This window comes from Berghia stephanieae, chromosome 8 (assembly GCF_034508935.2).
Source record: "Berghia stephanieae isolate SIO BIC M18660-M18661 chromosome 8, UCSD_Bste_1.3, whole genome shotgun sequence".
NCBI classification, from domain to species: Eukaryota; Metazoa; Mollusca; class Gastropoda; order Nudibranchia; family Aeolidiidae; genus Berghia; species Berghia stephanieae.
In genome coordinates this window covers 4,629,161-4,655,004 of record NC_088367.1, presented here as the reverse complement: position 1 = coordinate 4,655,004, position 25,844 = coordinate 4,629,161, and the positions used below count along the sequence as shown (strand labels likewise).

Here is a 25,844-nt window from a genome sequence, read left to right as displayed (position 1 = left end):
GCGAAATCAAAAACGATAGGGTAATGCGCAATTGTGTTGAATAAAACAATATAAAACAACAATAACAAAGTCTTATCAACAACAAAATATGTGCATCTATCAATAAAGTAACAGTTTAAAAAAACAACAAACAATAGTTATGATAAAGTTATCAGCCAAAATAAGGTACTGTAAACTTCAATCAATCTTAAATGAATTATCACATTAATCTTTATTAAAACGCATCTCTAAAACTATCCATTCATCAAACTCTTATCCTTTCATCACTTTCACAGATTAGCTAGCTATATCCTAATCGTAGTTTCACAATGCATTCAATCACCCCTCCCCCCCCCCCCCCCCCAACCCCACATAAACGGAAACATAGTATTATATAAGAGTTTAAAAAAGGCCTAATTTTTTTTTTTAAAGGGTTTTACGATGCTTGCAACGTTTTTATGTCATATCAGCGCCAGTTGAAAAAAAACGGGATAGTAAAAAGTTGTTGAATTACAATTAAAGCACTCACGAAAAAGTATGATAAAGGGGAATTGGTTCAAATAGAGAACAGGTGTAGATTCCAAGAGCACACTGTCAAAGTACTTGGTTTGAGATCACGTAAAAGTCTCATCCTGACATATGCACATGTCCCCACTAAGAGGAACACACTCAAACTCAAACGTTTACAAATCATACATATATGTAAACAAAAAAAAATAAATAACGCAGTGCATAACAGAGAGATGATTTACAAGACAAAAAATATCATCTCCCAAAATAATAACTATGCATTTGACTGTTTCCCTCCCAGCCAGGGCCAGGACAAAACCAAGTAATCTTATTCCAAGACAAAGACAGAAAGCATGTTGGAATACAGATATAGGGGGATAAAAGACACAGTAAATGCCTCCCTGCCCACTATGGGAGAAAAGGCCTATTTAAACTGTGGGCCCGTCAGTCCCAGAGAACATTTCAAGGAACATGCAACACTTTTGTACATAAAATTCTGCATCTATTTCTAAAAGTTACTAAAAACGTCTCCATACTATAAATGCTTTTTAAATTTTATTTCAACAACATAATGGCAATAAATTAAAAACCAAAGCAGTAAACAGTTCCCAAAAAAATAATTACAACTCGTATATCACTATCATTATCCGTATAACAATCCAATGTTGCATAAATGAATGCTGAAAATATGAAAGCGTTTTTTAAAATTCTTAAAATAGTCGGAATGGAAATCTTAATTCCAACGGGAGCTTCTTTGCATAAGATGGTATTGTCATTCACGTATAAATAAATAAATACACCTGCATCCAACACAAAATGTCACTAGGATGATTGTGCAAGACTAAAAACTATTCTGGAAGCAACGAAAAATAAAAGAGTCTGTGTTAATCATCGACCATTACCAATGAAATCAAAACGAAACCTCACGCCGGGGCAAGAATCAGTCATTAACAATGTTGGGAATTTACAATGGGAAAAAGGATAACGGATCAAATAAGTTAAAAGTACAATATAATCCAAAGCACTGGGTAACCAGCCATCATTTACACAGACACAATCCAAAGCATTGGATAACCATCCATACATTACACACACAATCCAAAGCACTGGATAACCATCCATACATTACACACACAATCCAAAGCACTGGATAACCATCCATACATTACACACACAATCCAAAGCACTGGATAACCATCCATACATTACACACACAATCCAAAGCACTCGATAACCATCCATGCATTACACACAATCCAAAGCAAAGGATAACCATCCACCATTTACCCACAATCCAATCTCACCACTGTTTGCAGACCTGCCTATCTGAAAATTTTAAAATTCGTAATTTTCAAGCGATAACAATCATAGTCCCTATAGTTAACTTTAAAAATCAAAAATTTTCGCTCCCAAAGATTAAAATAACACTTCAAAATCCTTAAAATTATGTAATCTGACATCAACTTTCATTTTCAATACGTTTTGATTACACAGGGATACTCGGGAACTTCTGTAATGGGAGCCCAAATATCGTAATTCTACAAATTTTTTGTAATAGTCGACAGGCCTACATTTGCCTAAAGAACACCATCCACATAAATGATCCATTTCGTCTAACTTACTTCATGACATGTGATATGCATCAAAACATCAAAATGTTGCTGCCAAAACAGAACGTCTGTGTACGTACGAGATCCAGATCCTTAAAGCCACAAACTGCAGTCTTGAGGTCAATCCCCATACCATGTTCAGCTGAGACAGAATTTGTGTCGAGTTTCACAGAGCTCTTTGGACCACAAATAGATATTGAGCAGATGATCAGCCTTTTGTTCCCCCGATGCCATTATGAAATTGTGTACGGAACAAATTAAAATAAATCAAAGCAAACATTAGATAACAAACAATTGACGCATGTTACATACAGTTCTCTGCCAAAAAAACCCCAGCCAAATACATTTTAATTCATTTTGGCCATAAATCGTTTACTTCAAAGATCAATTGATTAAAATGACCCATAACTTGTCAGAATGTCTTTTCAAAAGCAACCCTTCCCCCCTTAAAAACAAAATACAACCAAAAAACAAAACACAAAAACAAACCAAACTGTCAACCCCAGTCTGAATTTTAAGTGATGTTTTCATGTTTTTATTGTTATTGTTAATGGCTGAAAAAGGCTTTTGAGCCCAAAACGTTCTGTGTTTTGGTATTTCGTTCATTTTCTAAGCTGTTACAATATATCCATTTCATTAACGTATGAAGTAAATTTTTCAGGTCAAAATGAAAATAAATATGTATCTAGTCAGGGTGTGGCAGTGTTTTTCATAGTTGAGTCATGTGATAACAATTGGGCAACATGTCACATGACATACATGGAGTCATGTGATAACAATGGGCAACATGTCACATGACATACATGGAGGTATTGGGGAAACTGAACAAAACAATCTCACGTCTGTTAGGGAATCAAAATTGTAATTCGAGATGAATAAATTACAGTTAAAATCATCATTTCCCCCGATAATGGTAGTTTTCTTTCTGAAAATATATTAATGAATCGAAATCGACAAAAGATTTGAATCTATAGCTCCAAACGTGACGAGTGTTTTGAAAGAATTTAAATGTTGTAATGTGTCTGTAAAGAGAAATTGTGGAAGACCACAGCATCCAACAACCTCTATGAGAATGAACCCCCGTTAAGATACGATAAAGTGTCTGCAAGACGAGACATGAGACACGAGTCCATAATATTGTCAAAAATATGTCATTTTTCAAATTCTCTTGTTGTGTTAAATTGTATGTGAAAGGAGTGTAAAATGATTGCGCTATACGTCAGTAGTCTTTGTCAAAATTCTTCTTCTTCTTCTAGGTTCGCACATCGCCAAAATTCTCAGTTGCCGAAAACTGAGTCGAGCATTAATTTTTAAGTTTATGAATCTCGAAAACCCATTACACGAGGAGAATAGACTCGAAATTTGTTGAGAATACAAAAGTCAAATTGGAACGACGACTCGTATTTCCTATGTCTGTAGAGTCATAGTCCGTTTCCAGCAGAATAAATGCTGAATTCAATCTAATCTGCTTACTAGACTGTGTCGTCTAGAGGATAGAATCAATTTTTTTCTCGTATCGTTTGCATCACAATATTATAAATAAATAAAAATGAATATAACAGCTTTAAAAAAAAAACCAAAATCCCAAAATTTCCAAGATTTTTCTACAACACAGCACAGAGGACCTACCAAATTTCTCTGTTGTCGATCTCGGATTTAGTAATGTATTTATGTCTTTATTGGGTTTTTTGTTGTTGGCTGAAGCAGGGTTTTGAGCCCAAAACGTTCAGTGTTTTGGTATCTTGATCTTTTCTGAAACTGGTTATCTTCATGTTTGTTTATCATTTTTTACAGTCCACAGCTTCTAGCAGCCTAGTATCACTTTGACATCATGTTATTATTGTTTGAATTATTCTTGACCAGTAATCCAGAAAAAGTTCGACAAGAACGTTCACCCCCCATCTTTCTGGATTTTAAATATCATATGTGACCCACCGTCTCAAGACGGTATTATGTGGGAACGAACAAGATGCTTAAAAGCCGAATTTAATGTTAAACAGGTCAAAAATATAAATTGTTAGCATTGGCACCCTAAAATATGGTATCCATTCTCCTCAATAAAACATACAAACTCAACACAAGACTGATATTTCTGGCTATAAATTCAATTTTCAACATCTTAACCATCCCGACTTAATACTGTTTTGAGGCGAAGGGTCATATATTACAATTTCTATTCCCATCGTTTACATCGTAGACTGTAAATGAACTACTTTTGAGCTTGAAGATTGTTCTTGTTGGGTATTTTGCACACTTTTTAAAAGTTTTTTTCCATTCATTTTGTTTCATAATTGCACCACAATGACTCATTGAACCATCCTTACAGTAAACCCTTTCTTTGTCTTGCATATTTATTTATAATAGATAGTAGATAATAAATAAGGTTAATTTGTCAACATGGTCGTCGTCACTGGTTTTGTTTGATGATGACTTGGTGGTTGGGACTCATCTCAAACTGGACAGGGGGTGTGAAACTTTGACCTTTCACGATGGTTGTAAGGCCCTGAGGGAAATAAACAAACATAATTATATTATACTCGCAATATATATTTTTGAATAAATTAAAAGTTTTCTAACATAATAATATAATAAAAGAGAATGCGCATAGCTAACCAAAGCAAAAGGTGTTTTTCCCTGTGAATTATAGAAATCTGAACATTTATATACAGATATGTTTTGAAAGACAATGTATGTTCACCTTTTTAAAAAGCAAATATATTCTTTTCACAATTCAGGTTCCTTAATTTATAATTTTTCAAGCTGACCTGTAAGCTCAAATTGTGGTGAATGGAGAAAAAATGGAGAATGTTAACAATTTTGTATATCTTGGGGGCAAGGATAGAGGAAAATTGAAAATTGATCTCTGATATCCAAAGGAAATTTTGGCCAAAAGTAATTTTAAACAAAGAACTGGCTAAACGCACACAAATTGAACCAGAGTCTGAAGCTGTAAAGAGGAGAAGGTGGAAATGGACTGGACATGTCCTCAGAATGGATCCGAGTGCCATTCCCAGGAGAGCCCTCAGATAGAAATGGACTGGACATGTCCTCAGAATGGATCCGAGTGCCATTCCCAGGAGAGCCCTCAGATAGAAATGGACTGGACATGTCCTCAGAATGGATCCGAGTGCCATTCCCAGGAGAGCCCTCAGATAGAAATGGACTGGACATGTCCTCAGAATGGATCCGAGTGCCATTCCCAGGAGAGCCCTCAGATAGAAATGGACTGGACATGTCCTCAGAATGGATCCGAGTGCCATTCCCAGGAGAGCCCTCAGATAGAAATGGACTGGACATGTCCTCAGAATGGATCCGAGTGCCATTCCCAGGAGAGCCCTCAGATAGAAATGGACTGGACATGTCCTCAGAATGGATCCGAGTGCCTTCCCAGGAGAGCCCTCAGATAGAAATGGACTGGACATGTCCTCAGAATGGATCCAAGTGTCATTCCCAGGAGAGCCCTCAGATAGAAATGGACTGGACATGTCCTCAGAATGGATCCGAGTGCCATTCCCAGGAGAGCCCTCAGATAGAAATGGACTGGACATGTCCTCAGAATGGATCCGAGTGCCATTCCCAGGAGAGCCCTCAGATAGAAATGGACTGGACATGTCCTCAGAATGGATCCGAGTGCCATTCCCAGGAGAGCCCTCAGATAGAAATAGACTGGACATGTCCTCAGAATGGATCCGAGTGCCATTCCCAGGACAACCCTCAGGTGGACCCCCCGCCCCCCCTCAGGGAATGAGAAGAAGGGCCACCCGCTGGAGACTTGGAGGAGGATCTTCCAAAGAGAAATGAAAGCTAATGGTTGGTCTTGGGGACATGACAAAAAATGGCCTCCAACCGAGAAAGATGGCATTCCATCGTGGCAGCCCTATGTGCTGATCAAGTGTGTGTATGTGTGTGTGATATCCAAAGGAGGATATAGCACTTGCCCAAACAAAATAGACAGAGATGATGACATGAAAAAGTCCACCCAGCAGTGAATGGGTAGCTGAGTCGGTTAGATTTGGTGGAACGTACTTTGCAATAGACTAGCGTCCTATCCAAAGGATAGCAAGCAATTGCTATTGTCCATTTCACGCTATTGAGACTGTGATAAACTCTATGGGTCAAAGGTCTCCGAGGGACGACTTTTATGAAATAGGGAAAGCATCCTGATCATTTTAACCTTAAATTTACATTTTTGGCATCGGTTTCACCCCAACATATTACCATTTTCACACAACGGGCCACATATGTTGGAGTCAAAATGCACATATTCGCAGGTCTGATAATCCAATTCCTTATGGGCGCATTGTTGTCATGGAAATCTCAAAAAAAAAAAAAAGATGCAAAATATTGTCCATTACAAACTAGACCCATAAGTGGGTTGGTTCGGATGTCAGACCTGCATATATGTACATGTTGGTTGAAATGAATGAGAGAAATTACTGTAAACTGTAAACGTACGAACCTCTCCATCATATGAGACCAATGGTGATACTTCACATATAATGGTGTCTTCTTCCTCATTGCTCTGCTGGCTGTGACACAAAGAAAGAGTAAAATGCAGAGTTAAATAAAGAGCAGCTTAGTGTCACATTTAACTCACTCAATCCTAGAGATTTTTGCAACTTTTCAAAAGATTAACTACGCCACTACCACATCCTCTCATTCATCTGTGGTGTTTCAATCATCCTGTTTTGTTGATAAAGGGGAAACCCGAAACATTCATTTGATCTGTTTTTGTAATTAAATTGAAGCTTACATTCAACTTCACGTTATTATTTATCTATACCTCCCAACAAGACACACCAAATACATTTCTCATAGCGGTCTGGAATTTAACTCATGTCATAAAGTTTTTATTGTTTTTGTCATTTACCAGCTGAAGAATGGTTTTGAACATGAAACATTCTGTGTTTGGTATTTGTGTGGCTGGCTGAGAAAACCCGGAAAGATGCGCAAATGTCATAAATTGAGTTATGTATACACTGATGTAGACCACATCTTTCTGATCATTTACCACTTCAAATTTTCTTTCTATGTCTATTAGAACCCAAGTTATGATTTGTTTTTTTCTGAATAAAATTTGTTGCTATGGGAAACACTTTATCTTCAATTTTGGCTCGTATCTCTAATCAAAGCTTGCCGCATCTTCCGGAGTTATCTCAGCCGGCCTCACATTTTTTTCTAATTTTTGTTCCATTACTTTCAACAGTCCACAACTTCTATACTAGCATTTAAGAATCTCACAGGGGTCAGAGTTCAAGACCATGAGAGTTTTAAATAACTACCAATTCATTGTAAATACCTACCGGTTCACACCGTTCTGACTGTTCCCGTTCTCTCCGCTACACACCAACATATTGGAGAGGGGGAGAAAAAGAAACGAACAATAATAAAGTTACGCACATGCCCATGCAACAAAAGGAGATGAAGCCAATAAAGGAAAAACAATAAATACAAACAAAACAAAAAACAATGTGAAAGTTATGACAACATAAAACAGTAATGACATGGTTAGATCAAACTACTTCAAAAATTGTTGTTAAAAACAAACATATTCTTCTCCCTCTTCTACTTCTTTCCAAAATTCTGCAAACAACCTCTGGTGTTTAATTATAAATGGCAGTTTAAAACACTTTAAGTATAACATCGTACACCTTTCACCTTTTATAACTAAATCCAATCATTTATTGATCTTGATATCAATGGAGTTACAAAATAGTTTAGAGTAAAAGAAATATTTCTTAAATAACAAACAAGTTTTGTGCTTTCGTTAATACATAATTTGAACTCTTATGAAAAAAACAAGAAGAAAGACTAACTAGACAAAAGATTTTAAAAAATAAATTAATAAATAAATAAATACCAAATAAATAAATAAAATAATTGATTAATTAAACTACCAAATTAATAGAAATCCGTCTATCTGCCAAGATCTAAAACAGTGACGACGACATTTAAACTTTTACTGTATTTTATATTTTTTAGACATTAATATTTCAATACAAGGATAATTAAATTTAAATGATGGGCATCAATGAATATGTTACCTTTAAGAAAGATTTTTTGTACACGATACACATACCAGAAGACATGAACAGGCAAAAGTACAGATAGAGTATTAAGATCTACTTTTCTGCAATACCAATTTAATTGAATGGGTGAAACAAAATGATATTATAGATAGTGTGTGCTTGGCTAAAAAACTCACAACATTGCCATCTGGAAATATAATAGACCATCACACAAAACTATGTGTAACCTTAAACGTTCATATTCTACTTAATACAGTTTAGTGAGAATTACTCATAAACGCGGATAGCAAAAAAAAAACAATAACAAAGACCTGAGTGACGTCTATTTCATTCTATCTATTTCTACTCTATATACCACACCTCTTGATCAATGAATTTCTAAGATACTTGATAAACCGTTTGATTATGTTTTTACAATATTGACGCTAAGTGTTTGGATATCAACAATGTGTAACACCTTAAACGTTTATAGTCTGATCAATACAATCTAGTGAGAGCTACTCAAGAAAAATGGCAAGCTAAAAACAATAACAAAGAGCTGAGTGACGTCAATTTCATTCTTTCTATACTTTCAAGATGCCCTTCACAAAATATTTTTTTAAAAATAAAAAAAATCAGGCCTTGGGTAATTTTTGGCAATTTTTTACTCGACTTTTGCTCTTCAAATAAACGAATGACTTCATAGTAACATTTACTTTTATGATTTGATGCGACGTAGACTATAACAAGTGTGATTGATGTGCACTTATTTGCAGGTCTGATAACCCAATTCCTTATGGGCTCACTGTTGTAATGGAAATCTTTAAAAAATGACGCAAAATATTGTCCATTACAACAATGTTAAACTTGGCCCATAAGCGGATTCAGATGTCAAGACCTGCATAGATGTACACGTCAGTTTGATACCAAATTCTTCCAACAGAAAAAATCTTTGAATGTATTTAGACTTTGGCGTAGAAAATTATCAGAAAAGGATTTTACATAAATGTCGTTCAATTCCTTGTAAGCTAAAACAATGACAATTTTTATTATCTATTTTTCATAATTTAAAATCACTTTTTTTCAGGTCAAACTAATGCCCCAGGACAATGATGGGAAAAAGAGTCTCAACATAAATAATTTAAGTATGATCATTTTTTAATCTTATCTCCATTAATAATATAATTATATACTTATTGCATAAAACTTCCATTATTTATACCACTTGCACAAAAATGATAAAAATTAAACAAAAAAACAAAAACACTTTCCAACCCATGTAAAAAAAAACAAAAACAACAACAAAAAAAAAAAACAAAAAAAAACAATGTGTAAAAATACATGTCCTAAAGTGTTCTTTTTCTTTCTTTCTTTTTGTTTTTTGGGTTTTTTTTGTTTTGTTTAAAAATATGTAGAAAATTCCTCTAAACTAATCAATGAATTACCAGATGTCAGACCCAACGAACGTTTCTTTTCAACGCCATTTCCTCTCAATTCAGACAACCCATGATAAAAAAATAAAATTTAAAAAAATTGCCCACTTGAATCATTCTGAGAATTGTTTACCATTTCATTCCCTAAAAAACATTCCAAAAAATCTTCCTAAATCTACCTGCATATAAATCAATATCCACTCCTTACAACCGTTGATAAAAGGAAGAAAATTAACTGTTTAAAATGTAGGTCATTGGAAAAATTATAAAAAACTAAATTGTATAACAAAACCCTTCTGATAACAAAATCTTTCGATGACAAAAACTTTAATATTTTCGAATGTATGAATTAAACAGACCCAAAAATTAAAAATAATGTATAGCAAATAAAGTAAAGTAAAAAGATAATTTTCTATTTTTTGTCAGCTTGTTTTTGGCATCAAACTTAAATCAATAGTTTTTTGTTTTTTTTTAATGTTTTCTGAGCCTATCTCACAAATTGAAAGTATAACTTAAGAATTGCTAAGTGTTTTAAACAAAAAGAGTGCATATACAATGAAAATAACAATTATTTATTAGTAACAACGAACAACATAAACGTGTATTCGAAAGCTGCATTTTTACCTTTGCAGGGGACATAATCAATACTATATTAAATAATCATAAAATAGGACAACAGCTATAAGATTTACCTACCTTTGTATGTGAGGGTAAGGAGTTCCGTCTGGGTGAACAAACATTCCTCCAGCAGCTACAACTCTCTTGTGGTGGAGACTCATAAGGGCATGTTTGCATGTGGTGGGCGTGTCTTTAGGCTGTCCGTCTGCATTCTTCAAGGGGGAGAACTCCTCTTCTCTCAAAACTTCCCACACACCAAATGTGCTGGTTCATTTTTTTTGTATTTATTTATTTGTTGGGGTTTTTTTTTTTTTTGGTATCGATTAGCATTTTTTTTTTTTTTTGGTTGTTAAAATGTTGGGGGGAAAAGAAAAAAAGAAAACAAACAACAAAAAGGCACCAAAAATTTGAAATATTGCAGACAAAAAAAAAAGATAAAAACAACAAATTTGACAACAAAATCGTGCAGGCATGCGTTTATCAGAAATAAATAAAAAAAAGATGTTTGTAATTTTTTTTTTTCAAATAACATTTTAAAATTATCAAAATATTGTGCAGGAAGATAAATTTTGGTTGTAATAAAGAATATCACAGGGTCATAACAAAGCATTCCAGACGAAAAGTGCGGGGTAGAATTATAATTAATAGATATTTTAGTAGTTGATCATTTTTGTGTAAAGATCGAAACAATTAAAGTTAAAGCATGCAAGAATGAGATGATTAAAATAAAAATGATATCATTCATCAAAGTATTTTACAGTCATTTTTTTTTTCAATATAATAAATAACAAATTGTTTTTTTTTAAAAGGTTGAAAATGGCGATACGTGCATGTTTTGAATGATGAAACCATGCAAATTTTATTTGAAAGAAAAACAACAAAAAAAACACAATACATGCAAATAAATTGGAAATAATTTATCAAGACAAGACGGTTAAATTCAGGAGATAAATAAATTGTTATTCAGATGTAAGTATTGGTTACAAACGAGGATGATAGAAGTGCAAACATCAAAAGCAACCGGAGAGATACAACAATGATGTAAAACGTAAGCAATTTGAAAAACAAGCAAAAAAAAAAGGGGGGGGGGGGAAAGTAAAAACAACAGAAAGAAAGAAAAGAAAAAACAAAACACAATCATGCCAAAATAAAAGAAAATAAAACAAATATTAACGTTTTTTATTTTATTTGGAAAATAATCAAAACCAAAATTTGTTATTTTCAAAAGATGATATATCAGCCATGGTGAAATATTTTTTTTTAAAAAAGGAACCATCACAAAAAAAAAAAATAAATAAATAAATAAAAAAATAAAAAACCAAAATTAAACCAAAAGAAAAAAAAAAAAAGAAAAAAAATAAATAAAAGAAAATTGAGTTTAAAATAATTAAAAACAGAAAAGGGGATGGGTGGGGCATGAGAGTGAAAGACAGAGATGAAGAGAGGGGGAGAGGGAGAGAAAAAATTAGAAAATGTTTGGTTAGTTAATGTATAAACAATTTCAAAAAATAAATAAATATATATATACACATATGTATAAATTTAATAAAACCAAGCAGCCGTTTACGAGTACTAATTTCACACTTCCTGAAATAGCTTGAATCAAAAATTAAATAAAATCTTTGTGCTTAGCATGAAAAAAGTTGAAGTCAAATAAAAGACATTGAAAAACAGCATTAAGAAAAAAAAAATAATGTACAGTCAACTGGGGTAACTTTGCCTGAAGGGGAAACTTTGTCTCTTGAATTTTGGACCAATAAGAGATTGTTTAGTTTTGTGGCAATAGGGAATGAGAATGAGATTAGCGGAAGAGTAGCGTCCCTTGATTGGACATCACCTTACAGAGAGAACGTCAAAATGTTTTTTCGCATGCGACTCTCTCGTCCTCGCTTTCGGTGAAGTGTCCCATGCCGCACAACCAACATGACGTTCTCTCTCTAATAACTTTTCCGCTCGTGACTTCCAATCAAGGGACGCTACTCTTCCGCTAATCTCATTCCCTATAATTTCCTTTGATAGAAATTCTAATCTTTTAACGTGTACAACGACTGCAACAAAGCTGAGATAATTCAAAATGCCCCAAATTCACAGAGGCAAAATCTTCCCAATTGACGGTATACAAAATTTTGAAAAAATCCTTGGAATTCAACATTATGTTATTTAAAATTCTGTATCACGGAGCATGAATGAAATGAATTCCAAAAATCGGTCAAGTGAAGCGTTAAATAAACTGCTGATTGCCTTTGGATATGACGAGGACAATTTAAGTTTTTGACACATTGTTATCGATGATCTAAAATAATCAAATAGGAAATCGGAATGAGAAGGATGGAGGGAAGGAATTTCTAGTTCTAAAAATGGTAGATTAAATAATTTAAAGGATAGTGAAAAAAGAGGAGACGGATGGAGAGAAGAGGAAAAGGGAGGGAGGGGGAAAGTGGATGAAAAGGAGAGAGAGAGAGAGAGAGAGAGAGAGAGAGAGAGAGAGAGAGAGAGAGAGAGAGAGAGAGAGAGAGAGATGGGTTGATTGTAATACATGGCAGATCTGTGCTCTCGGCTTATACCATATGAATATTTCCATGTATCAACTACTACTGTTCTATGTGTAACCGTCTCCATGCGCCTAATGGTTGTGAAAGACTACACATGGCAATTAATAATCAAAATAAGACAGCACATGTGATTTGTTTACTTTAATCTATCGAGCAATCCATAAAGGTTACGATTGGCCAATTTGTTGTAAACTATGATGGAACAGGTTTTTGAGAGTCTTTGATTTATATTGGATAACTACAAGATATGAAAGAAATGGCAGTTTTATTTGTCATCATTATAGGGTACCTCATTCACTTTACTTATCTCCTCACAGCGATACAGATATAATGTTGAATATCATGAAAAGCTGACAACAATAATTTAGACAAGCGATTGAAAGAAAACTCTGTATTACATTTGTTCTAGTTGCTTCAATTAATTCAATTATTTCACCAATAATAACTATAACAAGTTTGTAGCCTTGATGTGTTGTTCTAATAACAAAACCGTCCACAGAATTGGTTAATTGGAATGTCGCTTAATTCGAAAAATGTCTGTGTAATGTCTCTGTTCCAATTTAATGGTTTTGACTGTACTATGACTCTTTGAAAGCTTATAATGATTGTTATTATTATTATTATTATTATCATCATCATCATCATCATCATCATCATCATCATCATCATCATCATCATCATCATTATCATTATCATTATTATTATTATTATTATTATTATTATTATTATTATCATTATCATCATCATCATCATCATCATCATCATCATCATCATCATCATCATCATTATTATTATTATTATTATTATTATTATTATTATTATTATTATTATTATTATTATTATTATTAGTATTATTATTATCATCATTATTATTATCGTAATTCTTATTATTACAGACATGATACACAACTGTTATAAGCCGAGTTCACACTTTGCAGGATGTGGATCAAAGTAATATAGTAAGGAATAGGAAGAAAAATGGACAGCAATAAATATCTTGAAGTGAAGCATGGTAAAGTTAATATTATGGTTTTAAAAACAAAACAAAACCAAACCAAATGTATTCTGCCTAATAGATGCACTTTGCTGAAAAAAACTTATTTATTACTTATTATCATGATATTCCAATTGCTCACTTCAATTTTCCAAACATGAAAATATCTTTGACACAAAAATACTTGTCTCAGAATTCAATTAATATAAATTATTTTTTAAAATTGATACATTGTAAACTCCAATTTCAATATAAAAAGGAACAACATAAGGGGCGGGGGTGAGGGGAGGGGAGGTAACAAATAAATTATGATATGCACTAGTATTAGGCAGAATACAGTGAATACACAATCACTACTGATGATACATGTGTTAAATATATCCCTAGCTCTAATTTGCTTCCCTTCTCCACCACTAAATAATAAGCTCCAATCAATGTTAAAACTATGACGTGTTACTTTTGATCTCATGGATTTCAGCAAGAAATATTTCTATTGATTAAAGTAGAAAAGATGGCAAATCGTAAACAATTCACGATGCACCGATTGAATTTAAACGTTTGAAAATCATCTAAAATTGACGCATATCTCATTACGATTCTGATTATTTTGTTGATTCTCATGACTTAAATTCTTATGTCCAACATGACCAGCTAGCATTTGAAATTTGTGACCCTTCGTTTCAAAACAGTATTAAGTCGGGTTGGTTAAGATATTGAAAATTGAATTTATAGCCAGAAATATCAGTCTGGTATTGAGTTTGTATGTTTTATTGAGGAGAATGGATACCATGTTTTAGGGTGCTAATGCCAAATACTTATATTTTTGACCAGTTTAACATTTAATTCAGCTTTTAAGCATCTGGTTCGTTCCGACATAATACTGTTTTGAGACAATGGGTCACATTTAAAGTCTGAACTGTCACCACTTGGATTGGAAATTATTTTTAACTTTATTCTTGTGTGGCCAGATATGTAACGCACACCTCCAATACAGTATCATGTCTGGGTAGATTTGATGCTAAAAATAGAATTTACAGCCGAAACAAACCACTTAACAGTCGTTCTCGGGAAAGTCATATATTTAAGAGTCTGAATCACTCAATTACGCACTCTGATATCGACCTTCATTGCAAGAAGTTTTAATGACTTAACTCACTCAATCCTAGAGATTTTTGCTACTTTTCAAAATTGGAAAAAAATGTATTAAAAATGAGCATGTACATAGATAGTTTTATTCAACTATCATTAACCCGTAAAAAACAGAAAATATTAGCTTTGATTCTACGCCTATAATTTGTCTCAGAATAAAAATGTAATAAATAGGCATGGGGTAAAAGTAACCCGGGTATACTACGGATATAGTCGGTGTTAGGGTTGAGTGAGTTAAAACATGCTCATGAAGTTCTGAAAATGGAGCCAAAATTTGGTAATTCTACTTATTTTCATGGCAGTCGGCAGGTCTGGTCTAAGGCAAATGTTGGTGAAAAAAAAAAGAAGTTCAATAAGGAAATCAATAGCAGAGTAAACAAGAGGATAATTGAGATTTTACAAATAAAATAAAAAAGCCTGCGTTATCCCGTAGTTTACAATAAATATCAGTGTTATTTATTATCACACATGCCTTTTTCGCCAAGACATCATAAGATATCGTCGCCCAGGCATTCCACAAAGGAATATATGGATAACTCATCAAACAAGATGTCTGATGTCGACAGGAATCACCCATGTTGACCAAGTGAGCAAATTGGGGGTTAATAATCTTGCTCAAGGAAAAAAAACGAAAGTGCCTGAAGCGGGGCTCGAACCCGGGTCCTTCCGGGTCACAGTGCAATGCCTAAACCACTCTGCCACTTCTCCCCCCCCCCCCCCCTCTGTTTATAATCAGTAAATATAAGACAGCAAGGCAAATTTGAGGGGGTAGCTGCATCCAGCTATTGGATTTCAATTGATTTTTGGTTACATGAAAAGTTCTCGTGTCATTTAGAGATATTTTTCAAAACGTATTCTTTTTTTTTTTTTTTAAATATTGTCTTTACAATAAAATAGACAAATAAACATGGTTGAAAATCTGCCATTGATTGTGAATCTAAAGCTTTAAAAAGTCTTCAAAATAGAGAAAGTCAAGTGAGATCTCAAGTCTTTGGAAAAATATTTCACGATAACTTTGAAAAACTTCCATTCTTAATGATAACGTTTGTGACCCTTCGCCTCAAAACGGTATTAAGTCGGGTTGGTTAAGAAGTTGAAAATTCAATTTAAAGCCAGAAATATCAGACTTTTGTTGAGTTTGTATGTTTTTTTTTAGGAGAATGGATATTATGTTTTAGGGTGCTAATGCCAACAATTTGTATTTTTGACCAGTTTAACATTTAATTCAGCTCTAGGCATATGGTTCGTTCCGACATAATCCTATTTGAGATGATGGGTCACATTTAAGATACATTTACTACTTCCTACAATGTAACAAAAATCCGGATTGCCAACATTCTTTGTGCCCCAATCTATTAATTAACGTTGTCGTGGAAATTCTTAAACTAAAGCCAATATATTTTCCCTGATTACCATTATAAAGCAGCCCACAAATAACACTTGGGTTATCAGACCTGTGAAATTGGTTACACGAGCTCCAACCATTTCTAGGGATACATTCGGTGACTTACTTGGCAAAGGCAAAAACGTCAAAGACAAACTTCTCCATCTTGATGCCGTTTGGTGCCGAGGGTTTCTGAACGTTGCCGTCCTCGTCGACGTGGGTGATTTTCTTTTTGGCAACGTGGTGCTTGAGCTGAGATTCATTGTCTTTTCTTGTAGAGAAAAAAAAATGTGATAAATACTTCAATGTCACGAAATCAAATAGCTGGGGCACGTTTAAAAAATTTTTTTTTTTTAAATTGAGCTTTATATAGCGCAATATCCACTAAATTATGTGCTCAAAGCGCTTTACAAGGGGTCCCTGGTCAACAGCAACATTTAACATGTAGGACGGGACATGATGCCTGTAAGGCGATATTACAATTTTTTGGACAAAGACAATGCTGTTAACGGCCAGGTACTCATTTTACACTGGAGTAAAGTGAGAGAATGTGAGTTAAAGAGCTTTTTCCAAGGACTCAACTATGCACCGAGCACGAGGCTCAAACCCAGGACCTTCCAATCCAAAAGCAAGTGTCATGCCACTTGACCACATAGCCGCAATATATTTCATACTGAACAAAAAATTTCATAGACTGCCTTAAACAAGAAAGATAGCCAGACCATTTGGCACCCGGAGGAGGACGACAGTTGAAGAGGAGATGAAAGAGGCTGGAAAGACATGGAATGAGTTGAGCTGCCTGGCTGGCTGGTCCAGGACAGAGAGATGGCTGGAGGAACTTTGTTGGCGCCGTATGTTCCACCAAGGAACCAAGACGATAAGTAACTAAGTCACAAAATCCAACCCATAACCTGCTTCACTTCCCTATTATTCATATCTGTTGAAACATAAAAATAAGAATATAAGCAAGTTATGGTGGCCTGGATAGCTCAGCTGGTAGACCACTCGCTTCACAATCCCGAGTGAAGTCGAGATTTTTGTTCCAACCCCCCCCCCCCCCCCCTGTCCATCCAGTAAAGATTGGGTAGCTAGATCAGATAGATCTGGTGGAAAAAAAATACTTTACGATAGACTAGTGTCCTATCCAAATGGTAGCAAGCAATTGCTATTGTCTGTTTCACGCTATAGAAACCAGAATAATAAAAGTTGTCTAATTCAACAAGTCTCACCGACAAACCGTTTTCAGAAATTCGACGGTGAAGAAATGATTACAAATATTCCCAGCGTTGAACGTGAGCCTTCCATCGTCCGTTCGTTTCTCAGCTGTACTCAGTGTAATCTCGCTGTATTCCACGACCTGGTAGACGCCATTCACCTTGCACACCACGCCGACAGCTTCCTTGGGTTGGGTTTTCTCTACTACCTGAGGACAAACATAAATAATAACATAAAATAAAAACAAAAAAATTGAGCTTTATATGGCACAATATCCACTAAATGTGCTCAAAGCGCTTTACAAGGGGTCCCTGGTCAACAGCAAATATTTAACATGTAGGACGGGACATGACGCCTGTTAGGCGATATTACAATTTTTCGGACAAAGACAACGCTGTTAACGGCCAGGTACTCATTTTACACCCGAGTACGGTGAGAGAATGTGAGTAAAGAGCCTTTTCCAAGGACTCAACTATACGCCGAGCATGAGGCTCAAACCCAGGACCTTCTGATCCGAAAGCGAGTGTCATACCACTTGACCACATCGCCGCACATTGGTGCATTCATGGTGTGCAACCAAATTCAATTTCCTAAAGTGAGCTAGGGCGAGGTGACTAGCTCAAGGCCACACACTGAGGCAGGTAGTCGAACTCGGTACCTTTTGGGTAAGAAGCAAAGACTGTACCACTGAGCCATACTGCAATCTCATTGACGCTTTCAGTCCTCCTATATGCTCTATTTTGCACTTTCCCCAGCTATTCACCTTAATTCATTTTTGCCACATGGTGTTCGAATTTTTAACGCGCAACTGTGATTTAAATTAAATACTACCTTTTAAATATACACACACAAGTTCAGAATAAAGGCCAGAGGTATGACCTATCTCAATTTATCAAATTAATATATAAAGTGTTGCTATTGGTTCTTGATTGTATATTTTTACATTTTTATGCATTTGCATGTGGGTTCAAACCGGGGGTCATGGGGACAACATGTTTCGCTTTGTAAAATTTATATATATATATTTATATATTATACATTGTCGACATAGATTCTCAACTTAGTGTTTATACATTTTTATGCATGCCACGTCTGTAAACGAATTTCCATTTTTTTCGATGAATACAGTATGTTATTATTATTATTATTATTATTATTATTATTATTATTATTATTATTATTATTATTATTATTATTATTATTATTATATTATCATAATTGTTATTATTATTATTATTATTATTATTATTATTATTATTATTATTATTATTATTATTATTATTATTATTATTATTATTATTATTATTATAGTTATTATTATTATAGTTATTATTATTATAGTTATTATTATTATAGTTATTATTATTATTATTATTATTATTATTATTATGATTATAATTGTTATTATTATCATTATTATTATTATTATTATTATTATTATTATTATTATTATTATTATTATTATTATTATTATTGTTATTATTATCATTCCATCAGCGTTTTACTCTTGTGGACTACAATTTATTCATAGGAATTATAACTGACTTATGACAACTTATCATTTCCTCCTTACCTTGGCTCCACATTCCACGTTTTTGCTGAGACAAAATCCCACAAAGACCGGGTCGGCCATTTTGACCAGGATGTTGTCCACACAGTAGACGTGGACGTACTTGATTTCCCTCTTGATCAAATCCTCCAACACACCTGACTTGGTCAAGGCACTGTAAAGGCCACCATTACCGGCTGAGGATGGGGAAAGAAAACCATTATTAGGAGAACCAGGGATACTGCACTGCTAGTAGATTTTGTCTACAGAGAAGATGTTCTGAATAATTCTCTGGTGTCAATCAGTTTTTTTTAAAGTTACGTATTTGTAGAAAACAGTAAGGGCTGCCTGAAGCCGGTGATCATAAAATTCTAACGAAAGAGTGAAAATGGAAAGGTTTTGTATGGGAACATACGAAGCCTTTCCATTTTCACTCTTTCGTTAGTTAGTTATGTATTTATGTTATCATTGTTTTGTTTCTTTGTTGTTGGCTGAAGAAGGGTTTTGAGCCTAAAACATTCCGTGTTTGGTATTTTGTTCTGTTTTGAAGTTGTTCTATTCACTTTTGTTTATTACTTATACAACTACAAAAGACGTCTAACTTCTACGTCACGGCACAAGACCGAAGGCCTAGAGCTTAGGTGGGCATTGGTTTGGATAAGTAAGTAATGTTATTACTTATCAGAAGAAAGAGTGGCTGGCTATGTGGTCTAGTGGTAAGACACTCGTCTTCAGATCGGAAGGTCCAGGGTTTGAGTCCTGCTCCGAGCGGCGCATGGTTGAGTCCTTGGAAAAGGCTCTTTACTCAAATTCTCTCACCATACTCAGGTGTAAAATGAGTACCTGGTCCTTAACAGCGTTGTCTTGGTCGGGAAAAAAAACAAACAAACTGTATTTGCTTTTAATGAGACGCCATGAACCCTTGATATGGCTATAAATTGATTGTATTGTATTGTATTTTTTTTTTTTTTTTTCGAATTGATAAGTTACATTGTAAAGTGCCCAGAGCTTATGTTTTACATGAGAATGAGCGTTGTACAAATTATGTGTATTATTATTATATTATTATTATTATTATTATTATTATTATTATTATTATTATTATTATTATTATTATCATTATTATAGAGAAACTGTAGAGATTTGATTATATTTATCAATGCCTTATATATATATATTCATTCTTGAATTCTCTCTTACCTGGGGCAAGAGCTAGTTTGTGCTGAGATTCCATGATAATTTTTCCATCAAAGGTAAAACAAGGGAGCAAACTCTGTTCAAATATAACCACATTATCCTTGTTGAGACCAAAGTGTTCGTGTTTGTTGAAGAACGACTCTGTGGCGTCTTTGGTGTGTTCACTCGTCATGATGTACCTGGGGGAAAAAACATGGCAAAAATAAATCTTTCAAAACAAATACCTTTTGTACATGACTGACTATCAATTGATGTAATTATCTCTTTTATTATTATTATAGTCTTGTGGTATGACACTCGCTTTCGGATCGGAAGGTCCAGGGTTCGAGCCTCACTTGGCGCATAGTCAAGTCCTTGGAAAAGGCTCTTTACTCACATTCTCTCACCATATTCAGGAGTGAAATGGTCGTTAACAGCGTTGTCCCTGTCCGAAAAAATTGTATTATTGCCTAACAGGTGTCATGCTATGTCCTAAATGATAGATGTTGCTGTTGGTCAGGGACTCTTTGTAAAGTGCTTTGAGCATGTTTATTGGATATTGCGCTACATAAAAGCTCATTTTAAAATCTTTTTTTTTTAAGGAACCAAACGGTGGGATCCACTTACCATGGGACTTGGCAGCTCTTTCCAGTCATCTCTTTGGCCAGAGTCTGGAGTTTGAGGACCCTCTCAGCCTGAAGCTGGTACAGGGGTTTGGCCGATGGGAGCCCCACGTTGTACATGCCTTTGGGATAGGGTACCCCAAGACGGGTGCCTTGACCTCCTGCCAACAAAAGGACGGCTACTTCTGAACGACTTACGGCATCTAAGCCTGAAGAAGAAAAGAAGAAAATAATCATTTCAAAATTTTTTTGTTTTAAATCTCTGAATTGCCCTAATCTATTTAAAAACAGACAATTTTCTATCAAATTCAAACATTTTAAAAAAATAAAAATTTCTCAGAGTGGGAATGAGAGAAATAGAAAGCATGAACTTTCCAAAACGACCTTGAGATAGAGGTAGAAGCAGAGAGGAGTGGCGTGTGATTGAACTCCTAGAGAACAGCAAGCAGCATAGCCTCTCGCTGTCCAAGCTTGAGAAAAGCTGTTCAAGCCTTATGTAACCCCTGATACTGTAAAAAGTCATAATCAAAAATCAATTATAACAGCTTCCAAAAAGAACAAAATACCAAACACGGAACGTTTTGGGCTCAAACCCTTCTCCAGCCAACATCAAAAACAATAGAGCCATAAAAACATTATTTAAAAACCAGACTGAATGGAGAGAATCTCTGGCATCTATCTGGTTTCTAGGTCATGTATTTGTGTTTTTAATGTTTTTGATGTTGGCTGAAGAAGGGTTTTGAGTCCGAAATGTTCTGTGTTTGGTATTTTTGTTCTTTCTTGAAGCTGTTATATTCATTATTTGATTATTACTTTTTAGAGTCCACAGCTTCTAGCAGCCTGGTATCACTTTGACTTCTGGCACTGAGAGACTTGGGGTTTTATAAGGTAAGACTTATAGATAGTATGAAGTTGACGTCACCCAGGCCTTTGTTATTGCTTTTTGTCATCCGCGTTTATGAGAAATTCTCACTAAACTGTATTAACCAGACTATAAACGTTCAAGGTTACACTTAGTTTTGTGTATTGGTCCGTTCTACTTCCGGATGGCAATGTTATGAGCTTCTTAACCAAGCGCATACTATCCATACAGGGCAATATCCACAGATCCCAAACGATAAACTGACCTAGATTTCTATAATTGTTGATTTCCTCCTCACTACACCTGACCGTGCTGCCACAGACGCTGGACTCCAAGGGTTCCATGTGCTCGTCTATGGAGTTGTTGGTGCTGTCTCCATCCTTCTGTAACGACTTGCTCACTTTGTCAAAGAACCCAACTGCCTCCTGAATGGAATAAATACGATTGAAAGATGTATGGAGTCTTTGTTTGTTTTTGTTTTTTTTTTGTTTTGTTTTTTTAAAAACCAAAACAAGGCAAATTCAAACTTTAAAAAATAAAAATTAATGCCTCTGTTTAAAGAAAAAAAAATTAAAAAAATGCAAAACAAATTTTGAAAAAATTAAAATCAAGAACTGAGATGGTGCCCAACAAGGGTCATGTCTCGTCATTATGTTAAGAGTTTATTTTGGCTTGGGATTACTTATGAAGCGATTTGAGCACATTCATTGCATGTTGTTGTATTCTACACAATATGTATGTAAAATGACACTTAAAAAAGAATCTATATATTTTCAAAAAATAGACTGGACATAGACGATGTCTTGGCTTACCTTCAAATCAACATTGTGTATTTCTGCAGACAAGGCAGCCTTCTGATCGTCATTCAATCTGTCCCAGAATTGTAGCAGGTGCTCCTGGCCTACGTCAGAACACATTTTCTGAAGGGACTCCATGCTCGGTTACTCAAAGTAGAAGATTATTATTGGTGTTTTTACGTGGTCGCGTAGTCGTGGGTTTAACAGTTAATATTGATGGTCGTTTTGTTCCGTTTTCTTTCTTTTTTTCTTCTTCTTCGTCTTCCTCAAGTGTCTTTAATCTGTTAGATAAAAAAACAAACAAATAAACTTGATCGTTTATATAGAACAATATCCATTCAACGAGCCAAGAGCACACAATCATCAATGCACTACTGGGACCAAATAAATGAAAACAAAACACCAACAGTAACATGGGAGATCGCCCCCCCCCCCCCCCCCCCCCCAAGAAAAAAGGAGTCCTCCCACCCCCCACCCATTTATTTTTTTTCATGACTTCAAAAGACTTACACACCGATTCACACTATTTTGCTGCTTTACACACCTTCACGCACCACGCAAAAACACTAAATGAACCAGGGAGCTACTACTCTCCATCAAAGAAGATCGTACAACTGACATCTGAAGAGAGGCCCTGATGTCGAAACGGCAGTATTTTTTTGTTGGACGAAATTTGAGTTGATTTCACTCACATATATATATATATATATATATATATATATATATATATATATATATATATATATATATATATATATATATATATATATAAAAGTTTCATACCATAAGACCACATAGTAGTCCTTCAGAGCTTTTAGGCCCATGGAGCCGGAGTTTATCCCGGTTTCCATAGCGTGAAACGGACAACAGCAATTGCTTGCCATACTTTGGATAGGACGCTGGTCTATCGCAAAGTACTTTCCGACAAATCTAACAGACTCAGCTACCCATTCATTGCATGGTGGACGGGGGGTCTGAAAAAATATCGAATGCACCCGGGATTCAACTCGGTCCCGTTGCGTGCAAAGCGGGTGCTCTACCAACTGAGCTATCGGGACCCCGATAAGACCACACAGTCGTACAAAAAAAAAAAAAAAAAAAAAACAACAAAAAAAAAACAAAAAACAACAAGCAAACCAACAAATGCATAAATAAGTAAATTAAAAATAGAAAAACAAAACAAAAACAAGATAAAACTCAAATGGCAGATACGCTCAATGTCAGAATAACCTGGAGGCAGACTGTGTATTATGTGCTATTCGTCCACCACTGGCATTGTAAACAATGGGCCCACTAGGGGCTTGTAAATCATGCTATTCTTAACCGACATGGACAACCCCCCCCCCCCCCCCCCCCCGACACCTACTTCATTTCAATTACGATTACAGTATAATACGAGTATAATAACAACTCGAGGGCGTTTTCCTTGTCGATAGATAGCGGCGGTTTAGTCAAATCTCTGCAGATTCTGTTCACCAAAATCAATCATGTTGGGAATGATATGCCTTTTTATGTTGTGTGTTTGTGTGTTGGTGTTTACTGTTACTATCTCGATCGAGGCTGTTGTGAGTTGTTCTCAGTTGTCATGATGTTCCGTTTTATGAATTGTGACGTTATGTTTTGTTTGTCAGCGTATATAAGCGACAGTCACCGCTTACTCGATCTCTTTTGCTATTTGAAATAAGATGGAACAGTCATAACGCCACTTCCTTCCTAATGACGCATGGTAACTTAGTAACACTGGCTCTAAACTATCGGAACAATGGCGGACGCCGGTATGAAATATTTCTCCGGCGAGCACAAAGGGTATCCAGATGGGGAAAAAACCACATAAATTTGATCATGTTTTGACTTTTACACATTCTGATCACAAGGCATATGAAAAGTTCTAGCCAGCATGAAAAATAAAAAGTAATGATTTTCCTTGTTCAGAACCAAGATGGCCACCGTTGCCAGGCGGCGTGACATCAGACTATTGAATCGTATTCGATTGACTATATATAACGTTTCGTTTACGAACCAACAAAATCTAGGTATGTGTACTTAGTAAATCGCGTAACTACCCACTTCGGTGGCGACTACCCACTCATGTGGAGATACATGCCTCGTGCATATTATTTATTTAATTAATTTCTCATCGTGAATGAGATGTAAAAATCTATTCACGACCATCACAACACACACACACACACACAAACACAGGACCATGTGTAACCTTAAACGTTTCTAGCCCATTCGAGATAATTTAGTGAGATATCAGCACCTCTCCTGGCGATTTGGAGACAACAGCAAAGAGCTGATGACGTCATCTTTATTCATTTAAAAACAACAAAGATATTTCGACCTTTATTTTATTTCAGTTCAGTCATTCTTACTTAGAAACGTGCTTTACAAGACGTGTGGAACGTCACGTACTTTGAAATAATAGGTTTCAACAGTCGTGACGTCACTTCCCCATACTATTAAATCCTTCTCAACGAAATCGAAGTCACTCAACCCATTGTTATTGTTTTTAGCCAGCCATTTTTATGAGCAGTTCTCTCTCACTATAGATAGTTCGAAGTTGACGTCACTCAGGTCTTTGTTATTGTTTTTGCCATCCGCGTTAATGAGTAATACTCACTAAACTGTATTCACCTGACTATAAACGTTCATGGATACACACAGTTTCGTGTGTTGGTCCGTTATACTTCCGGAAGGCAATGTTGTGAGCTTCTTAGCCAAGCGCATACTATCTATAAACGTTTACAATCACACATAGTTTTGTGTGTTGGAACGTTCATTTCCGGCTGACGAGATGTTGTGAGATTTTTGGACAACCGCAGACCATCAATATCTCAATGATGAAAGTTATGCTTGTTACAGAATATAGATAGTATGCGCTTAGCTAAGAAGTTCATAACATTGCCATCCGGAAGTATAAAGGACCAACACACAAAACTATGTGTAACCATGTACTTTATAGTCTGGTTAATACAGTTTAGTGAGAACAACCCACAAACGCGGATGGCAAAAAACAATATCAAAGAATTGAGTGACGTCATCTTCCTTCTATCTATAGATAGTATGCGCCTGGCATGGAACCGTTTAAAATTTGATCGAAAAAATCGTGTGATAACTAGTCACCATTTGACGGTATAGATAGTTCGAAGATGACGTCAATCGGGTCTTTGTTATTGTTTTTTGCCATCCGCGTTTGTGAGTAATTCTCACAAAACTGTATTAACCAGACTATAAACGTTCATGGATACACAGTTTTGTGTGTTGGTCCGTTATACTTCCGGATGGCAATGTTATGAACTTCTTAGCCAAGCGCATACTATCTATAAAAATAATAACAATGATCAGAGGTCGATTTCATTCACGTTACTGTTTATAAACAGCC

The 25,844-nt window shown here is 35.1% G+C and overlaps 1 protein-coding gene across 4 annotated transcripts in view; it reads right to left on the bottom strand.

Moving 5' to 3' along the window:
- Positions 1–1,029: 1,029 nt before the first annotated feature.
- Positions 1,030–25,844, bottom strand: part of LOC144978049 (UDP-N-acetylhexosamine pyrophosphorylase-like) — a 59,981-nt gene continuing 35,166 nt past the window's right edge. For 2 of the 4 annotated variants that reach the window (XM_078923543.1, XM_078923545.1), the window contains exons 2-12: positions 22,475–22,740; positions 21,928–22,087; positions 20,805–21,009; positions 20,202–20,377; positions 19,026–19,198; positions 17,467–17,660; positions 16,365–16,508; positions 10,237–10,422; positions 7,403–7,438; positions 6,559–6,628; positions 1,030–4,602 (exon numbers count right to left, since the gene is read on the bottom strand). In XM_078923543.1, coding sequence (XP_078779669.1) covers positions 4,507–4,602; positions 6,559–6,628; positions 7,403–7,438; positions 10,237–10,422; positions 16,365–16,508; positions 17,467–17,660; positions 19,026–19,198; positions 20,202–20,377; positions 20,805–21,009; positions 21,928–22,087; positions 22,475–22,597 — 1,563 coding nt within the window. In that variant the 5' untranslated portion in view covers positions 22,598–22,740 and the 3' untranslated portion in view covers positions 1,030–4,506. Of the gene's footprint in view, positions 4,603–6,558; positions 6,629–7,402; positions 7,439–10,236; positions 10,429–16,364; positions 16,509–17,466; positions 17,661–19,025; positions 19,199–20,201; positions 20,378–20,804; positions 21,010–21,927; positions 22,088–22,474; positions 22,741–25,844 lie in introns of all 4 variants that reach the window. The other 2 variants (XM_078923541.1, XM_078923542.1) reach the window with 1 other exon arrangement.